The sequence below is a fragment of the Phoca vitulina genome, unplaced genomic scaffold (genome assembly GCF_004348235.1).
Source record: "Phoca vitulina isolate PV1807 unplaced genomic scaffold, GSC_HSeal_1.0 scaffold1, whole genome shotgun sequence".
In the NCBI taxonomy this organism is placed as follows: domain Eukaryota; kingdom Metazoa; phylum Chordata; class Mammalia; order Carnivora; family Phocidae; genus Phoca; species Phoca vitulina.
In genome coordinates, this window is record NW_022589704.1 from 54512617 (window position 1) to 54528048 (window position 15432).

The 15432-nt window shown below is 40.8% G+C and overlaps 1 protein-coding gene across 1 annotated transcript in view; it reads left to right on the top strand.

Moving 5' to 3' along the window:
* PDE11A (phosphodiesterase 11A) overlaps window positions 1–15432 on the top strand; it is a 382098-nt gene that overhangs the window by 249095 nt on the left and 117571 nt on the right. The window contains exon 10 of the mRNA XM_032407415.1: window positions 2485–2535. Within this exon, the coding sequence (XP_032263306.1) occupies window positions 2485–2535 (51 nt within the window). The remainder of the gene's footprint in view (window positions 1–2484; window positions 2536–15432) is intronic.

Consider the following 15432-nt stretch of genomic DNA (forward strand, 5'->3'; position numbering starts at 1 on the left):
CAAAATTTTAAAGAAAGAAAAACATATATGTACAAACATAAGGGTAAATAAGATGAAGGGATGGAATATGACTGTAAAGATGAAAATTATAAAAGATTTTATAAAAGGAATTGATACGAAGTTGTTTGAAAAAAGAAAGAAGGGAAATTTAAAAAGGGGGGGGCAGAGAGAATGTGATCAGGCAGGAGGCTAGAACAAAGTCATACACTTAGAGATTTAGGGTATATTTTGGTCTATTAGAAGAAACTGTATCCCAAAATTTTAAAGAGAGAACAACTCATATATATACCAAAAATAAGGCTAGCTACAATGAAGGGATAGAATATGACTCTAAAAATGAAAAATAAAAAAGATTTTTTAAAAAGGGATTGATAAGATGTTGGCTGAAAAAGGGAAAAAGAAAAATTCAAAAAAAAATAGAAAAAGAAAAAAAAGAAAATTGAAATAATTAACTTTGAAAGACTAAAGAATCATGGGGAAAAAGCCATGAATTCTATGTGCAGTATTCCCCTAGCACTGGAGTTCAGCCATTCTCATTGATTGGTAAACTTGGCCTTGGCTGGCTGTTCTTGCTGATCTTCTGGGGAAGGGGCCTGTTGCTGTGGTTCCCAAATGTCTTTGCTGGAGGCGGAATTGCCCTGCCCTTGCCAGGTTGGGCTAAGTAATCTGCTCAGGTTTGCTCTCAGGAGCTTTTGTTCCCTGCAAGCTTTCCGTATAGCTTTGGAGGACGGGAGCGAAAATGGTGGCCTCCCAATCTCCACCCCGGAGGAGCCGAGAACTCAGGGCCCCACTCCTCAGTGCGCCCCCAGAGAAAAGCAGTCAGTCACTCCTGTCTTCCCGGTCTCCGGCCGCACTCCATGCTCACCCGGCCTGTGACCGAGTGTTTCTATCTCTGGCACCCGACCCCGTGTGGAGTCTCCAAACCCAGCAGATTCCTCCCAGTGGAGGAAGGGGAGTCTCCCCGGATCTGCCACTTTTTGGGTCCCTGCTGGAAGAGCAGTGGCCCAACTGTGCTGCGGATCACGGTTTATGGCAACCCCGAGCTGAAAGCCCACTCCTCAGCTCCGTCTCTGCAGCCGGCTTCCCTGCTCTGATGCCTGGGAGCTGTGCCGCACTCAGGCACCCTCGGTCTTTCTGTGACCCTGACGGTCCTGAGACCACACTGTCCCAGCAAGGGTTCCACCCCCCCGCTTAGCCACTGGAGCAATATCCCTCAGCAGAGTGGACTTCTCAAAGTTCTGATTTTGTGCTCCACTGCTCTATCACTTGTGCCTAGCGGCTGACGGAGGCTCCCTTCCCCCGCCGTCTATCTTCCCGAATAGCACCTCGGATTCACTTCTCCGCACGTCCTACCTTCCAGAAAGTGGTCGCTTTTCTGTTCAGAGAGTTGCTGCTATTCTTTTCTTCGATCTCCTGTTGAGTTTGTAGGTGTTCAGAATGGTTTGATACCTATCTAGCTGAATTCCTGGGACCACAGGAAATTTAGGTCTCCTACTCCTCCGCCATCTTGCTCCTCCAAGCATCAATACTTAGCCTTTAATGTGGGCTGCAGTTCCATTCAGCATTATAATAGATTCCATTGCACTTGCACAGATAACAATCTGTGTCACAGTTATTGGAAATTTCATGTACATTAAAATCCCCTGTTGAAAAGACAGTCTCTTCAATAAATGGTGTTGGGAAAACCGGACAAGCTACACACAAAAGAGTGAAACTAGACCACTGTTACACTATATACAAAAATAAATTCAAATTGGATTAAAGATCTGAATGTCAGACTTGAAGCCATAAAACTCCTAAAAGAAAACATAGGCAGTAAGCTCTTCGACATCAGTCTTAGCAAAAAAAATTTTTTGGACCAGTCTCCTCAGGCAAGGGCAACAAAAGCTAAAATAAACAAATGGGACTACATCAAGCTGGAGAGCTTCTGTACAGCAAAGGAAACCATCAACAAAACCAAAAGGCCACCTCCTTAATGGAAGAAGAGATCTGCAAATCATACATCTGATATGTGGAATCTAAAAACAAAACAAAAGAACAAATGAAACAAAACAGAAACAGACTCATTGAAACAAGAAATAAACTTTTGGTCACCAGAAAGGGGAAGGGTTGGGTAGGGGGGCAGATGAAATCGGTGAAGGGGATTAAGAGATACAAACTTCCGGTTAGAAGCATAAAAAATACAAAAATACAAAATACAAAATACAAAAATACAGTCAATAATATTGTAATAAATGTATGGTGACAGATGGTAACTAGACTTATCATGGGCATCATTTTGTAATGCATAAAAGTATCAGATCACTATGATGTATACCAGAAATTAATAGGATATTGTATGTCAATTATACTTCAATTAAAAAAAATCCACTATTTTCAAGGTGACATAATGAACTGCATTTATTTATAAGCCAGGAGAATTTCAGAAAACACTCATGTCTAGTTATTAAAGGGTTTTTTTTTTTCCCTTTTCTTCTGAATCAGGTGCTGTCATACCATGCAACATGTTCAAAAGCTGAAGTTGACAAGTTTAAGGTAAGGAAGCAAAGGGTGCCCTTGCTAGTACTGAATGTTAATCTTCACATGGCATTCTGACCCGTTGTCACTTGCCTCTGTAGAATCAGTCTGGTCCACTAGGTATTAGGGAAAAGAACTGGGCAAAGGTGTGTTTGAATATTTCAGTCTTAGAGGGGAAAAGGGACTTATATATAAACTAAGTATCCCCTTCATGATCATTTAAATGATTCATTATTTATTTCTTTCCATTTGTTAAATATGTGGGGTATTAGAGAAAAAATCTGTGTAATATTGTGAGAATCGGGACACCTGGCTTTGGCATTTATTTTTCCTCCAACTTTCTGTTCACTTAAATATTTTCATCTGTAAAAATAAGGAAGAGATTAGGACAATAATAACTAACATTTGCCATATGCTTACTATGGACCACAATACAAAGCATTTTACCTATATAATTCATTTGAGTTTCATAATCCTGTGAAGAACATACTGTTTTACAGAGGAGTCAGCTGAGGCATGGAGATGTTAAGTAGACAGCCAAGGTCAAATGATTGTAAGGGGTAAGCCAGTCAATCTGGCCCTGGAACTGGAGCTCCTAACCACGGTGTTCACTGCTGTTCAGTGGGACCTTCTTCCAGCTCCAATATACGATAAGTCTGTGAATGAGGCTTAGATATTCTTTATCTTTTTTTTAAGATTGTATTTTTAAGTAATCTCTACACGCAACATGGGACTCGAACTCACAACCCCAAGATCAAGAGTCACATGTTCCACCAACTGACTCAGCCAGGTGCCCTAGATATTCTTTTTCACCTCAGTCACCACCATTCTCTTAAAGGCAGCCCAGAATTCTTGTTCCGTCCCCTGCACTTCTAACCAGTCATGGTCAAAATATGAGAGTGTTGGGAGGCCTGATTTCCCTCCCCTTTGCAAGCTTTGGTCTCTGCCTTTTAAAGTTTTCGTGGAAGTCCAGAATTATCAGGTTAGCTACCACAACCGTAAGAAAGATAGTGTTTTGTACTGTGATATCTGTATGTAATAACCCTTGGTGATGGCTACTCTTCTAAGAGTTTCATTTACACGCAGATGCATTCATCTTCCCAGGAACAATGGCACAGAGAGCTGATCCCTAAATTGGATCATTAGAGTTGAGTCACACTAATAAAGAAAGGAAACAAGGGAAGACTCCAAACTCAGAGTAAGGATGAGGGGACTGCTCAGAAGGGCAGGGAGCAGTGCATTTAGCATGGGCACAAGCTGAGCTGCATGGGCTCCAGCCAGGGATATGGTGCTATTGGCTGGATGAGAGGCTTAGGAAAAGACTGCAGTGCTGACCCAGATCAGGAGCGACATGTTGCCAGCAAGAGGTGACAGCTGACAGCAGAAGAAGGAGACAGAACAACCCAAACTGTGGCAGTCAGGGCCCTCTTGTTAGGGAGATAAACATCCTACCTATCAGCTAGAATGTGAGTGTCATCGGACAGCACTTTTTGTATGTTGTGTTCACTGCTCTATCCCTGCAGTTCTGGGAACATGGTAGTACTTAGTAAATATTTGTTGAATTGATAGATGAATGAATGAATGACTGAATCCAAAAGGCATCAGTGTTCCGTAATTCAAAACAATTATTCATTAAGAAAATGTTAAAAACCATGGTTACATATGATTATTTTTCATATCTTCTATATATTTTATAAATAAGTCCATCAAAAATAGGTAAAGCTTTTATACTTTAATAAAGCTTAGTTACCTAGAAATCTGATTTAGGGAAATAACTTGCTGCAAATATTTTACTGTTCTTACTGTCTTATATGTTTACTGTTATTATCATTATCATCATTGCTAAAAGAAGGAAGGGACCTGCAGGGAGAAAGATAGCAAAGCGCACAGTGGGACAAATATGACTGCAGGAGCTATTTGATGGGACAAGCACAGAGGCACAGCGGGCCAAAATCCATAGCTGTGTACCCTCTACACATACTGCCCCTTGTTCAGCCTTAATTCTTAATTCTAATTTCCTTAGATTAAGGAAAATACCATTGTCTTGGAATTTGCCATGCTTTTCTATTGTTAGCTCACAAACATACTAAAAATATGAAGTATTTAAATTTGAGAACAAAGGGTTATTTCATCTTAAAGTTATCAAGAATATTAACTTAACTGATTTATTCCAGATTTTATCCTGAAAGATATTGGTAAGTGTCTTATTACAATGTAATTGAGATATAGTAGATAATTTTAACTTAATGACTTTTTTCTTGATATATAAAGTAAACAAAACATTATCATAATTAGTAGCTGATGTCTTATAACTGCAGCAATAACATTAAAATGTAGTGAGCTTAAAATAATCCTGCACATAGACACTGAAAAGTACTTACTGAAATTTCACACTGGAGTATGTGCAATGGCAGTTTCCTAACATTGTAGCTAAATAGCAGTAAATAAATGCTTTGTTTTGACCCATATGTACAGATAAACCATGCTTGCATTCAAATATATTGTAAACTTTGCTACTTACAATAATTTTTTAACAGAGATAGTAAAGAAAATAGATCTATATGTAGAGAGAGATTTGAAATCTGGAATAGAGTTATCCATGAAATTTCGTCCTTTAAGGATGGCTGAGTCAACGTATTGGATTATGTACAGCTGGGACCAAGCTATTGATCAGTGATTCAGAGATGAAATCAGGGCTTGGAAGGAAATATCATCCTCTAGGACCTGGAGGTCAAATACACGCATACATAGGCCAGACTCCGGTTGCAGCCCAAGCTGTACCACATCCAGGGTTCAGATATGTTGAGAACACCAGTGAGAAATGGTTATTCACACAAGAGACTAGAGGCCTCCTAGTCAAGAAGTCTTCCTAGTGGAAATTGAGACCACAGGCCTCAGTGTCTAGATGATTCCAAGTTCAACATGGGGTTTGTCTCTTGGATTTGTCCCTTAGCCCAGCCTCCTATAGATTCATCTTCTCAGCTAAAAACGTGAATGGACACAAAAGGTATGGACTTTAGTACAGTTTCAGTGCAATAAATGACCCCAAGAGCATGAGGGTTCCAGAGTGCCAATAGCATGCAACAGAAAGCGGCAGCCCAAGGGAAAGAAAGCCTCAGATAGACCAGAGGGAAGGCACCTTCTATCAAAATGACCAGCAGAAGCTGAAGGAATCAATGCAGGCTGAGTGGTCACATTTTAAGGACAAGTTAGGTATACCCTGAGAACTCTCAGAAATAAGTAGGAGAGATGGAAATCCCATAATATTGGAGAGTACAATACACACCATTAATTAATTACTTTCAATTAACTACCATTTGTACTCCTCGGTGGGATGGTTTCAAGCAACACAGATTTCATATATGATAAACCTATAGTCAATCTTTAATAATCATTAATGCAAGGCTAATATCATCTTACCTTTTTTCATATCTTGTCTTCCTATTTCACACCTGTCTATATCTGGGGATTTCTTTTCCTATTGTAGAATGTCAGAGGAGAGGGAAAAGATGTTTTCCTTTCTGTTTTGTTTTGTTCTGTTAACTCCATTTCTCCTGTTGGGAAAAGTCTCTTTCATGGGTGTGTGGTGGTAGGTGGGTGAAGGGCGGTCAGAGTGTGAAAACCATTCTAGAAGTTTTCCTGGATTATCTAGCCAGAATAAGTAGATGAAACAACATATAATTGCTCATCTAGGAATGTCAGAACCTAAGCTTATTTTTGTGGCTGTGATATATTATTTATACCTTGGGAAACAGTCTTTTTTGGAGGGCCACCTATACACAAAAAGATCACAGAACTTCCTGGAACTAATGAATTAACTTTTTCAAAGTCTGATTGAGGTTATAATGTTAATAATTTGTCCTTTATGGGCTGGTTGCCCTGTGCATTGAATGAGGAAACCAGGATCTAAAGAATAGTTTTTAATCCTCATTAACATTTACTGATCTTCCTTGAACTTGAAATAAGAAAGGTGTGCCCAGAAAATTTGTGCAGATTTTAGTGCCTGTTTATATCTTTTCTGCTCTGTGCTAACGGGAATAATGTATAAAGACCATATTGACAATTAGATCTCTTTGAAGATGACTGGTTTAAAGGCTTTTAATAACCTGAAGATGCCAGATGTGATAACATAAGAAAATGAGTTTGGTACACCAATTATATGCTCCTGTAATTTTATGCACTTCCCTAAGATTCCAATGTGGTGGACAGACCAAACAGTTACTACTGTATATTCCAGTTTACTAATTAAAATAAACTCATGGACGTTCTCATGTTGTATTGCCACCTTTTATCATCCCTTCTTTCAATTCCAAACTGCATGGGTTATGGCTGCAACCAGAGATGAACTTGTTTACGGCACTATTTAACTGCCTCGGTAATTAAACACCGATAACTCCTGTTAGATGTTTGGGTTTGGACCATAAATTAACATCCTGGTAAAGTAAATAAAATAAAGTGCCACGGAATAGGTACCCCCTGTGGCCTTTACTACCAAAATAAGAAGAATGGCCACATCAAAAATAGGATCTTACAAACTCCTCTGTAAGATAGAGGGCAGGGGAGAGGCTGGGCAATGGGATAGGATGTACTAGGCTTTTTTTTTTTTTTTTTAAGTAATTAAGTTTGAGGAGGCATCTTTGATCCTGAAATATTCAAATGTTATCATAAGCCCTGGCAGTTGTGCAGGTAGATGTGTCTATCATAAGTCCTGCACGAGGGTCCCTGTGTAAGGAGGCAGGAGTTGGGGCTCGCCCCCACTTGGCTGGTCCACTGATGGGTTGCCCCTTAGTGACTGATCTCCCAATGGGCGCACCTTTTTCTAATTGCATAGCGACAGAACATGTGCTGGCCTGCCAACTCTATTTCCAAAGCTGGGGGAAAAGTCCAATCCTTGCACCGGCTTGTTGCAGAGGAAAAGTGTCCCATGTAGACAGAGGGTAACACCATGACACTTACCCAAACCCAAGTAATGAGGCAGCTGCCAAGGAGGGGAGAGGTAGGGCAGGGCACCATGTGGCAAAGGCTTAGGGAGCTCATGTTCCCCACCACAGTCAGTAGGAAGCACCTTCCAGCTCCTCTCCGGCAGGCCAGGCGCTCCCATAGAGACACCTCCAGAGTCCAGGCGGTAATCCACAACGTCAGGGTGCCAAGGAGGGAGGGAGAACTTCCACTTGTTCCTCTAGCCTCAGCCCTCACAGTCTTCCTGAAATGCCGCCTTTGGAAATCTCAACAACCAACCACTTTCCGGTTCACCTCTGCTTATTTCTTTTTTTTTTTTTTAAATGTTTTATGTATTTATTCATGAGAGTCAGAGAAAGAGATAGAGAGAGGCAGCGGCAGAGGGAGAAGTAGGCTCCCCGCCTAGCAGGGAGCCCGATGCGGTCAGAGCTTTCCAGAACACTAGGGCATCTGGAACTGTATCACTCTCCTTCTTTCCGGTTTGCCTCTAGTTAGAGCCATCTATGACTACAGGCATGGAACTGGGAAATAAAGAACTGATGTGCCCTCCCCTCAGTGATGTTGGTTTGGTTTAGCAATCGTAACGGTTGGTTTTCTCTCTGCATCTCCTTCAGTATACGTAGGAGCTACAAACCCCTGACTGCCATGCTTCCCTCACCCTCCTCTCCAGAGGACCACTTTGGATATAACTGTCCAGTCACCTTTGAGTCCTCACATCTCCTCACTCCCATGGGCTCACCCCTCCATTCTGACTTCACAATGTCTCCCATGCTCCCCCGATCCTCACAGTCACCACCAGCTCGGATCCTCATTCTTTCTCATGCAGACATTTGTTATGCATGCTCTCCTAGCTGGTCTCCCTGCCTCTCTTTCTCTCTCGCTCTTTTTTAATTTTTTTTTAAGCAAGCTGGTCTTATGCCCAACATCTGGGCATAAAACCAGCTCCCAAATTAATCCTGTGCATAGTGGCCGGATTAATAGTATGTTGGTACCAGTTGCCTTCTCACAAAGCTCAACATCTTCTATAAGCCTTTAGATTCCATCATTTCAAATCCTTCAGTTGGACATGAAAATGGGTGAAGACCAGTGGGAGAAACAAGCTTCCAGTTAGAGAATGAATGAGTCACAGGAATAAAAGGTACAGCAGAGGGAATATAGTCAATGACACTGTAATGGCGTATGGTGAGAGATGGTAGCATAGCATCACGGGTAGAGAAGTTGAATCACTGTGTTGAACACCTTAAACTGATGTAACATTGTGTGTCAGCTATACTCAAATTAAAACATTTAAAATAAATAACTAAATTCATTATAATAATACTTATAAAAAGTGCTCTGAACTCTCAGCTCCAGTTCACTTTTCCATCCTGTTTCCCATGCTCCCACTGACCCACCCTTTACATGAGCTCTATTTGATATTTTCTGTCCATTCTCTGCCCTTCCTGATCTCGGTCCCCATTCCTGTTTCTATCTCAGCATATTTAGAGTCCTGACAATCCATCTGCTCCTGCTCAGTTGTGCCCTCTGTGAAGTCATTCTCACTGTAATTCAGGCAAAAGTGATCTGCTTGTTTGCCATTTTTTTCATTATACGTATCAGTTTCTGCCTTGTGATATAAATCTTTATGCACCTGTCCATTCACCTGATTAAACCAGGAGCATTTTCATGAGCGAATCCTTGTCTTTACTCATTTTTGTAACCTTTATATTTCCTAAAGTCATGTCTTGCACCTGGGTGCTGGAGAAATTTCTACCAAATCCATTGAACTATTTGTGGTTTTGATGGCAGAGGTGATTGCAACATATGAGTAGAATTTGGAAGCAAGGATCTATGACAATAAGAGTGTCTGCAAATTGTATCTCAACACCTTGTTTTAAGTTCTTGGTTGCTAATTTCCTAAGAAGCCTGAACTATATGAAAATAAAGGGATTCATTTTCTTTGTTCAGGATACTCTCTTTGAAGTGTTCAGTAATGACAATATCTGTGCTTCCCTACTGTGGGCAAAGGCCCCTTGTCATTAATTCTTAGTTGATTCAGCAATTGCTATAATACAAGTACACCTCGGAGATGTTGAGGGTTTGGTTGCAGAGTAGTGCAATAAAGCAAATATCACAATAAAGCAAGTCAAATGCATTTTTGGTTTCCTGGTGTATATAAAAGTTATGTTTACTACACTATACTATAGCCTATTAAGTGTACAATAACATGATGTCTAAAAACACAATGTACATATCTTAATTAACAAATATTTTATTGCTAAAAAAAGATGAACCATCATTTGAGATTTGAGTAAGTCATAATCACTGATCACAGATATATAATAATATATATAAAATATAATAATGTAAAAGTTGATAGTATTTAGACAATTACGAGAATGTGACACAGAGACATGAAGTGAGCAAATGCTTTTGGAAGAATGGTGCTGATAGACTCACTCAACACAGAGCTGCCACAAACCTTCAATCTATAAAAAACCAAAGTATCTGCAAAGCGCAGTAAAGCCAAGTGCCATAAAATGAGGCATGTCTGTATTAAATAAGATTGTTCACTCATGTATCCTGCTACCACCATCCCGATAATTAAATCTTAAAACTATTCTTTTCTTGAATCTCAGGATGCCTTTCTAATTCTTTTTATTTGTATCATCCTGCGTTCTGTCCCTTCTACCTATTTTTGAAATTATGTGCTGTTTTGGGTAGTTCTGCATGGTTTCTCACAGTTGACACCAGATCCACCCAAAATCTTAAAAATGTGCGTAAATCATGATTCTATTGATCTCAAGCCCCAACATGAAATCCCAAGTTAGGAAAGAATGTCTCGGTTGCCAGAGCTGTCCCTTTTGAAGCAGTCTTTGTAAGGTCATGGACATAGGACAGAAAGCGAACATGTAAATAGACAAAGCAGCCACCAGACCTCTGGGTTCACTTAAAATTGCTAGGCCTCAGGTTTCCTCATCTGAGTAACAAAGCCATTTTCAGCTATAAAATGCTACGATGTTATGAGCCTATAAAATGTATCTCCAGGAGGGAAGGGGAAAATAAAACATAAAGCAACATAAAGTTTATAAAACATCTTGGGGTTCTTATAATTTCTAAATACCCAAAGCTTTAAATTTAAGCTTATTTAAAAATTTGGATATTTGGTGGAAGACTTGGCTCAGCTTGATGTAATTACATATTATAAGTGATTTCCAAAGCCCACCATGGCTGCATTATATTTGAAGGGTAACATTATACAGTAATACTCATAAGAAAGATCAGTGATTATTTTAGGTAGCAAGAATCTTAACCTCATAAGTATAGAAAGTATACACTAGGGCTACCTATAAATGTTTAAATAATATTAATGCATCAAATAATATGTAATATGACTTAGCAGTGTATAAAAATATTTTCCTTCCCATTATCTTACTTGAACCTCACACCTCTTGGTGAGGGCAGGGTCATTACCCTTTACATACAAGGTGACCAAGAACCAAAAGAACCAGCAAGAAAAATGCACGTGCTTGGCTTTGATTTTTCCTCTCCAGTGTTTTGTTTTGACCTTGAAGATAATGCTTCTCTTCAAGTTCTGAATAGGAAAATGTAAGTAATATCATGGAATTTTATCCTGAAGTCATTTCTTTTGATTTCTTGGAACCTCTGTGGCATTTTGACAGTGTGGGGGCCAGATAAGTGTGAATGGTGATGATGTCTGAGAAAAACAGAATTTGGGGCTGAACTTAACATAGACATTTGTAAAAAGAGGCTTTTCATGGTACTCTTTGGGCAATCGATATATAATGCTATTCTATTAGAAACTTCTTTTTGTATTGTGGTTGTACCATCCATGTGACTTCTTGCCCTGAGGTTTCAGACTGCTTAGAAACCTAAGGAAATTGGAAACAGCAAACATTATGAAGATATTGCATCATTTTGAGCAAGAGGGTATATGATTCATTATTCTGACATCTTGCTTGTCTTCCTTACTGTCTGATTGGCTATCTAGCTGTATAGAAATCTCTCGACATCTGGAAAGCTCAAAGGAAAGAGAACAGTCCCACTTTATTATCCTGTGCTCTCCAGGCCTGCCAAGTACCTTGTAAGAAAGATAACAGGGTTATGAGATTGTGAACATCAGTTTAAGGATAAAGCACTTGTCAGGAGATAAAGTCTTATGTTTAAGGCATGAGAACTCATGAACTAGAGACTATTTGGGGGAAGATATGAAGTGAAGAATGGGAGACTGGGTTTACATTTGTATAATGTTTCCTATACTGATACACGGTATTAGGGACATCATGGACAGTAATCTGCATATCTGAAATATGACGACTCTAACATAAGACTTTACGCTAAATTTTTAAGGATTTTTGAATGTTATTCTGAATTAGCCTCTGTATATAGCTTCAATTTGTATGTGTGAATATGTGTGGTGTGTGTGTGTGTGTATGTGTACACACTTCAGCTTAAAGGGATAGTCAAGTGATTTAGTGTTTCAACTCTGGCGTTAGAAAAAGATGGCAATTCATTGTCTCCAAAGAGACAAGCAATGGAAAATCTGTGAGAAAAACAAGATCTGAGATGAAACACTTTGGCCACTGGGTGCCATCCTTGCTCCACGTAAGGATTTGCTGAGCCCCATTTCTAGGAAAATGGTTTTAAAACCCAAAAGACAGTCATTTAAAAGTAATTTCAAGATATAATAATGTTTGTGTGTGCACATGACCTGGAATATGTTAGTGACACAGCAGCTTATTTATCTGCTGAGGCACGAGGTGGAACGACTGGGGAGATCTCCCCTCTGGTTCAGCCTTACCAACAAAGCCTGGGTAAAGCCCTCTTGCTGGCTGTATCCCAATGAGCCAGTGAGTTCAGGGGAGGCACAGTGGAGGTGCTGGGAGTTGATGGTGAGATGGTGTGGTAGCTATCCAGAGGTCGGATGCTCCATTAATTGTTTGTATGGTGGCGTATTGTGCGGTATGCACAGAGCGGGACTTGAACCCAGCAGTCAGTGTGGCTGTGCTCAATCCCTTCGAATACACTCCTTTCATTCCCAGAGCTGGTGGAGCCATTCAGCACTCTTCCCTTTTCTAGCAATGCTGGTGATGCGTGTTGGTGAAATAGGAACTCTGTTTTGCGTGCTTTTTCTTTCCCTGGAAGCAATTCATGGAGTCTGCAAAGATAACACCTTAGCCAGGCACCAGAACATCCCTAGTCAATGACACAGTATCTGTGCAGGATTTTGCTATCTTTGGATTTGACACTAATATACACAAAACTTAGAAATTAAACTCAGCTTTATGAACAAGAGTAGCCACAGAGACTGTTCTAAGACTAGCTTGTAGTACAGGCCGATGTTCCCATCTAGGGCCTCGAACGTGGTTGAGACTAAAAGGAATTAAGGTGTGAACAAGTAAGAATTTTAATAAAAATCGAAAATCTGTGACAATCACACTAACAGAAGACTCTAGAATCCTTTCTACAAGACCACATTGTAAAAGGGATCCAAGCTCCAAATAGGTTTTACCTCATACCCCCAGGCTGGGGGCTGTGCAGCTTGGCCTCACCCTTGGCCCAAGAAGCTGCCCAGAGCAGGGCCTACATGTACTTCTTCAGGCTCACTGTCATCAAACCCACATGCCCATGAAAGGGGAAAGTGTAAGAAGGGCTGGTGAGAAATTTAAAAAGGGCAGGCTTTTTTCAACCTGCCCAGGGATAAAAATACCATCCTGCCGTTAATCATCCACAGGTGGACAGACTTTAACATACATTTTCTGGGCTTACTGTAGGATAACCTGATACCAATCATTATATACTTTTAAATACTGCCACTCGCTGAGAGTTGTGTTGTTAATGGCTGTAGCATTCCTTCTGATTCAGTGTGCCTTCACTGTTCTTATTTCATTGGATGTTAACAGAAGCCCTTAAAGGAGGCATCAGTGGCTTTATCCCACTTATGCATCTGGCAGCTGAGGGAGATCGCACACCGCCCATTTGGAGGCCTCACTTCTTGCCCCGGAGGTCCTTTTTTGGGACTCTCCTACCCAGTATGTGCTCAGTTCTTGCAGTGTGATGGTCACATGGAAAATAACAAATATTTAATGAACATTTTACCATGTGCCAGTTCTCTTTTCAGGGCCTTACCTGTATTACAAATTAAGAAATCTTGATCTAGGTAGGCATGCTGAATTTGTAATATTCCCTTTCAGAACAGACGTGGAACCCTTTTCGTTTTAGGTTCTTCTGGTCCTGGTTTGGCCCTGTTCTTATGGTCTGATGATGAGCCCTTCTGAACTCTAAGGCTTAGTTCCTTGATAGATGGAGGAGTTCAGATTTCAACAGACTCTGCAAAGGCGTGTTTGTTTGTTTGTTTGTTTGTTTTGAAGGTGACACAGTAGGAAGGCAGTCCAGGCCTACTGCTCAGGCAGGTGTGCTTTCGCCAACTTCAGCATCCGGGAATAGCAGCTTCAGCAGACAGGCTGTGGGATCTAATAGCGATTTTTCCCCTCGAAGGGTAAATCCCAAACAGTTCTTGTGCTGAATGATCCCATTCGTATACCAGGTTCATTTTTCCTAACATATATTATAATTCAACTTGGGCCTTTCCAGAGACAGAAGGGAGTTCTGTGAAAACCAAGCTTTGTGATGGTTTTTGCAGGAACAGGTGGCCATCCTCACCACTGGGCTTAAATTTGTCAAACAACTCCATGAAACACTGAAGCTGGATTTTAAAGAAGGACACTTAGCACTCTTCCCCTCACGACCAGCAGGAAAACCCGAGAACTCAGAAAAGAAAGAGAAGAGGGAGAGAGGCTTTCAGTGACTACGTTGCTCTAATATGAAAAATCATAGGACTCACCCTCCCTTTATTTTTTTAATGAAACTATCCATTTTCTTTTATTTTTTTAATGAAACTATCCATTTTCCTTTATTTACTTAACTTTTTTTTTTTTTCCACTAATCACCCTCCCTTTAAAACCATGGAGAAACTTATTCTTCTGCCTAAAATATCTTTCAAACCATCAGTGATCTCTTTGAAAACAACTTTCCTCTGGTTCTCTGAAGAGTTATGTGTGAGAGCAAAGGCTGATTATTTTGATAACCCCCTTAAAAACCAAAGGTCCAAGTATTCTGTTGTCCCTGTCTGCACTGGGCTGTGATCACGTGTCTGTCTCCACATGAGCTCTTTCTCCCACTGCATAGTGATTCACTTATGAGAAGGCAGGACGGAGTGGTGGCAAGGTCCCAGAGGTAAAAATCTCCTTCCTCTGTGTAATATATGTAAGCTCAAAGTTCCTCCCGAGAAGGGTTACAAGTAGGGGTACACTGTATACCAAAAGGACAACATGCCCCACAGAATGTGCTTGGACGAAGCCAACTGCTGGGGGCAGAGACACCCGGCTGCAACAAGCACCCAAGGGGCCCCTTGAGTCAAACGTGCAGAGCCGCATCAATGCAGCTTTGAGCCCCCGGATATGCTCCCTGCAGCCTCGCTTTCCTTACAAAGGGGTAAACGTGGCCTCTGTCAAGGCCTCAGTTTCTCATCTTTCAGCAACCCCCTCCAGAAAGAACTGTTTCCAAGTTCCAGTTTGAAGAATCTCAGGAAAGTTTTCCAGTTGGTCTATTTTGGGTCAAGGGCCCATCCCTGGACCAACCAACTGTGACAGGGACATTGTCATAGAAGAATATATCAGCTCCAAGATGGAAAAACATGGTTGGAGTGAGACACATGGTTTCCTTGAAAGGAGAGGGAGGGGCGCCTGGGTGGCTCAGTTGGTTAAGTGTCCAACTCTTGATTCCAGCTCAGGTCATGATCTCAGGGTTGTGGGATTGAGCCCTGCGTAGGGCTCCACGCTTAGTGCAGAGTCTGTTTGTCTCTCTCTTTCTTTCTCTCTCATAAATAAATAAAATCTTTAAAAAAGGAAGGAAGGAAGGAAGGAAGGAAGGAAGGAAGGAAGGAAGGAAGGAAGG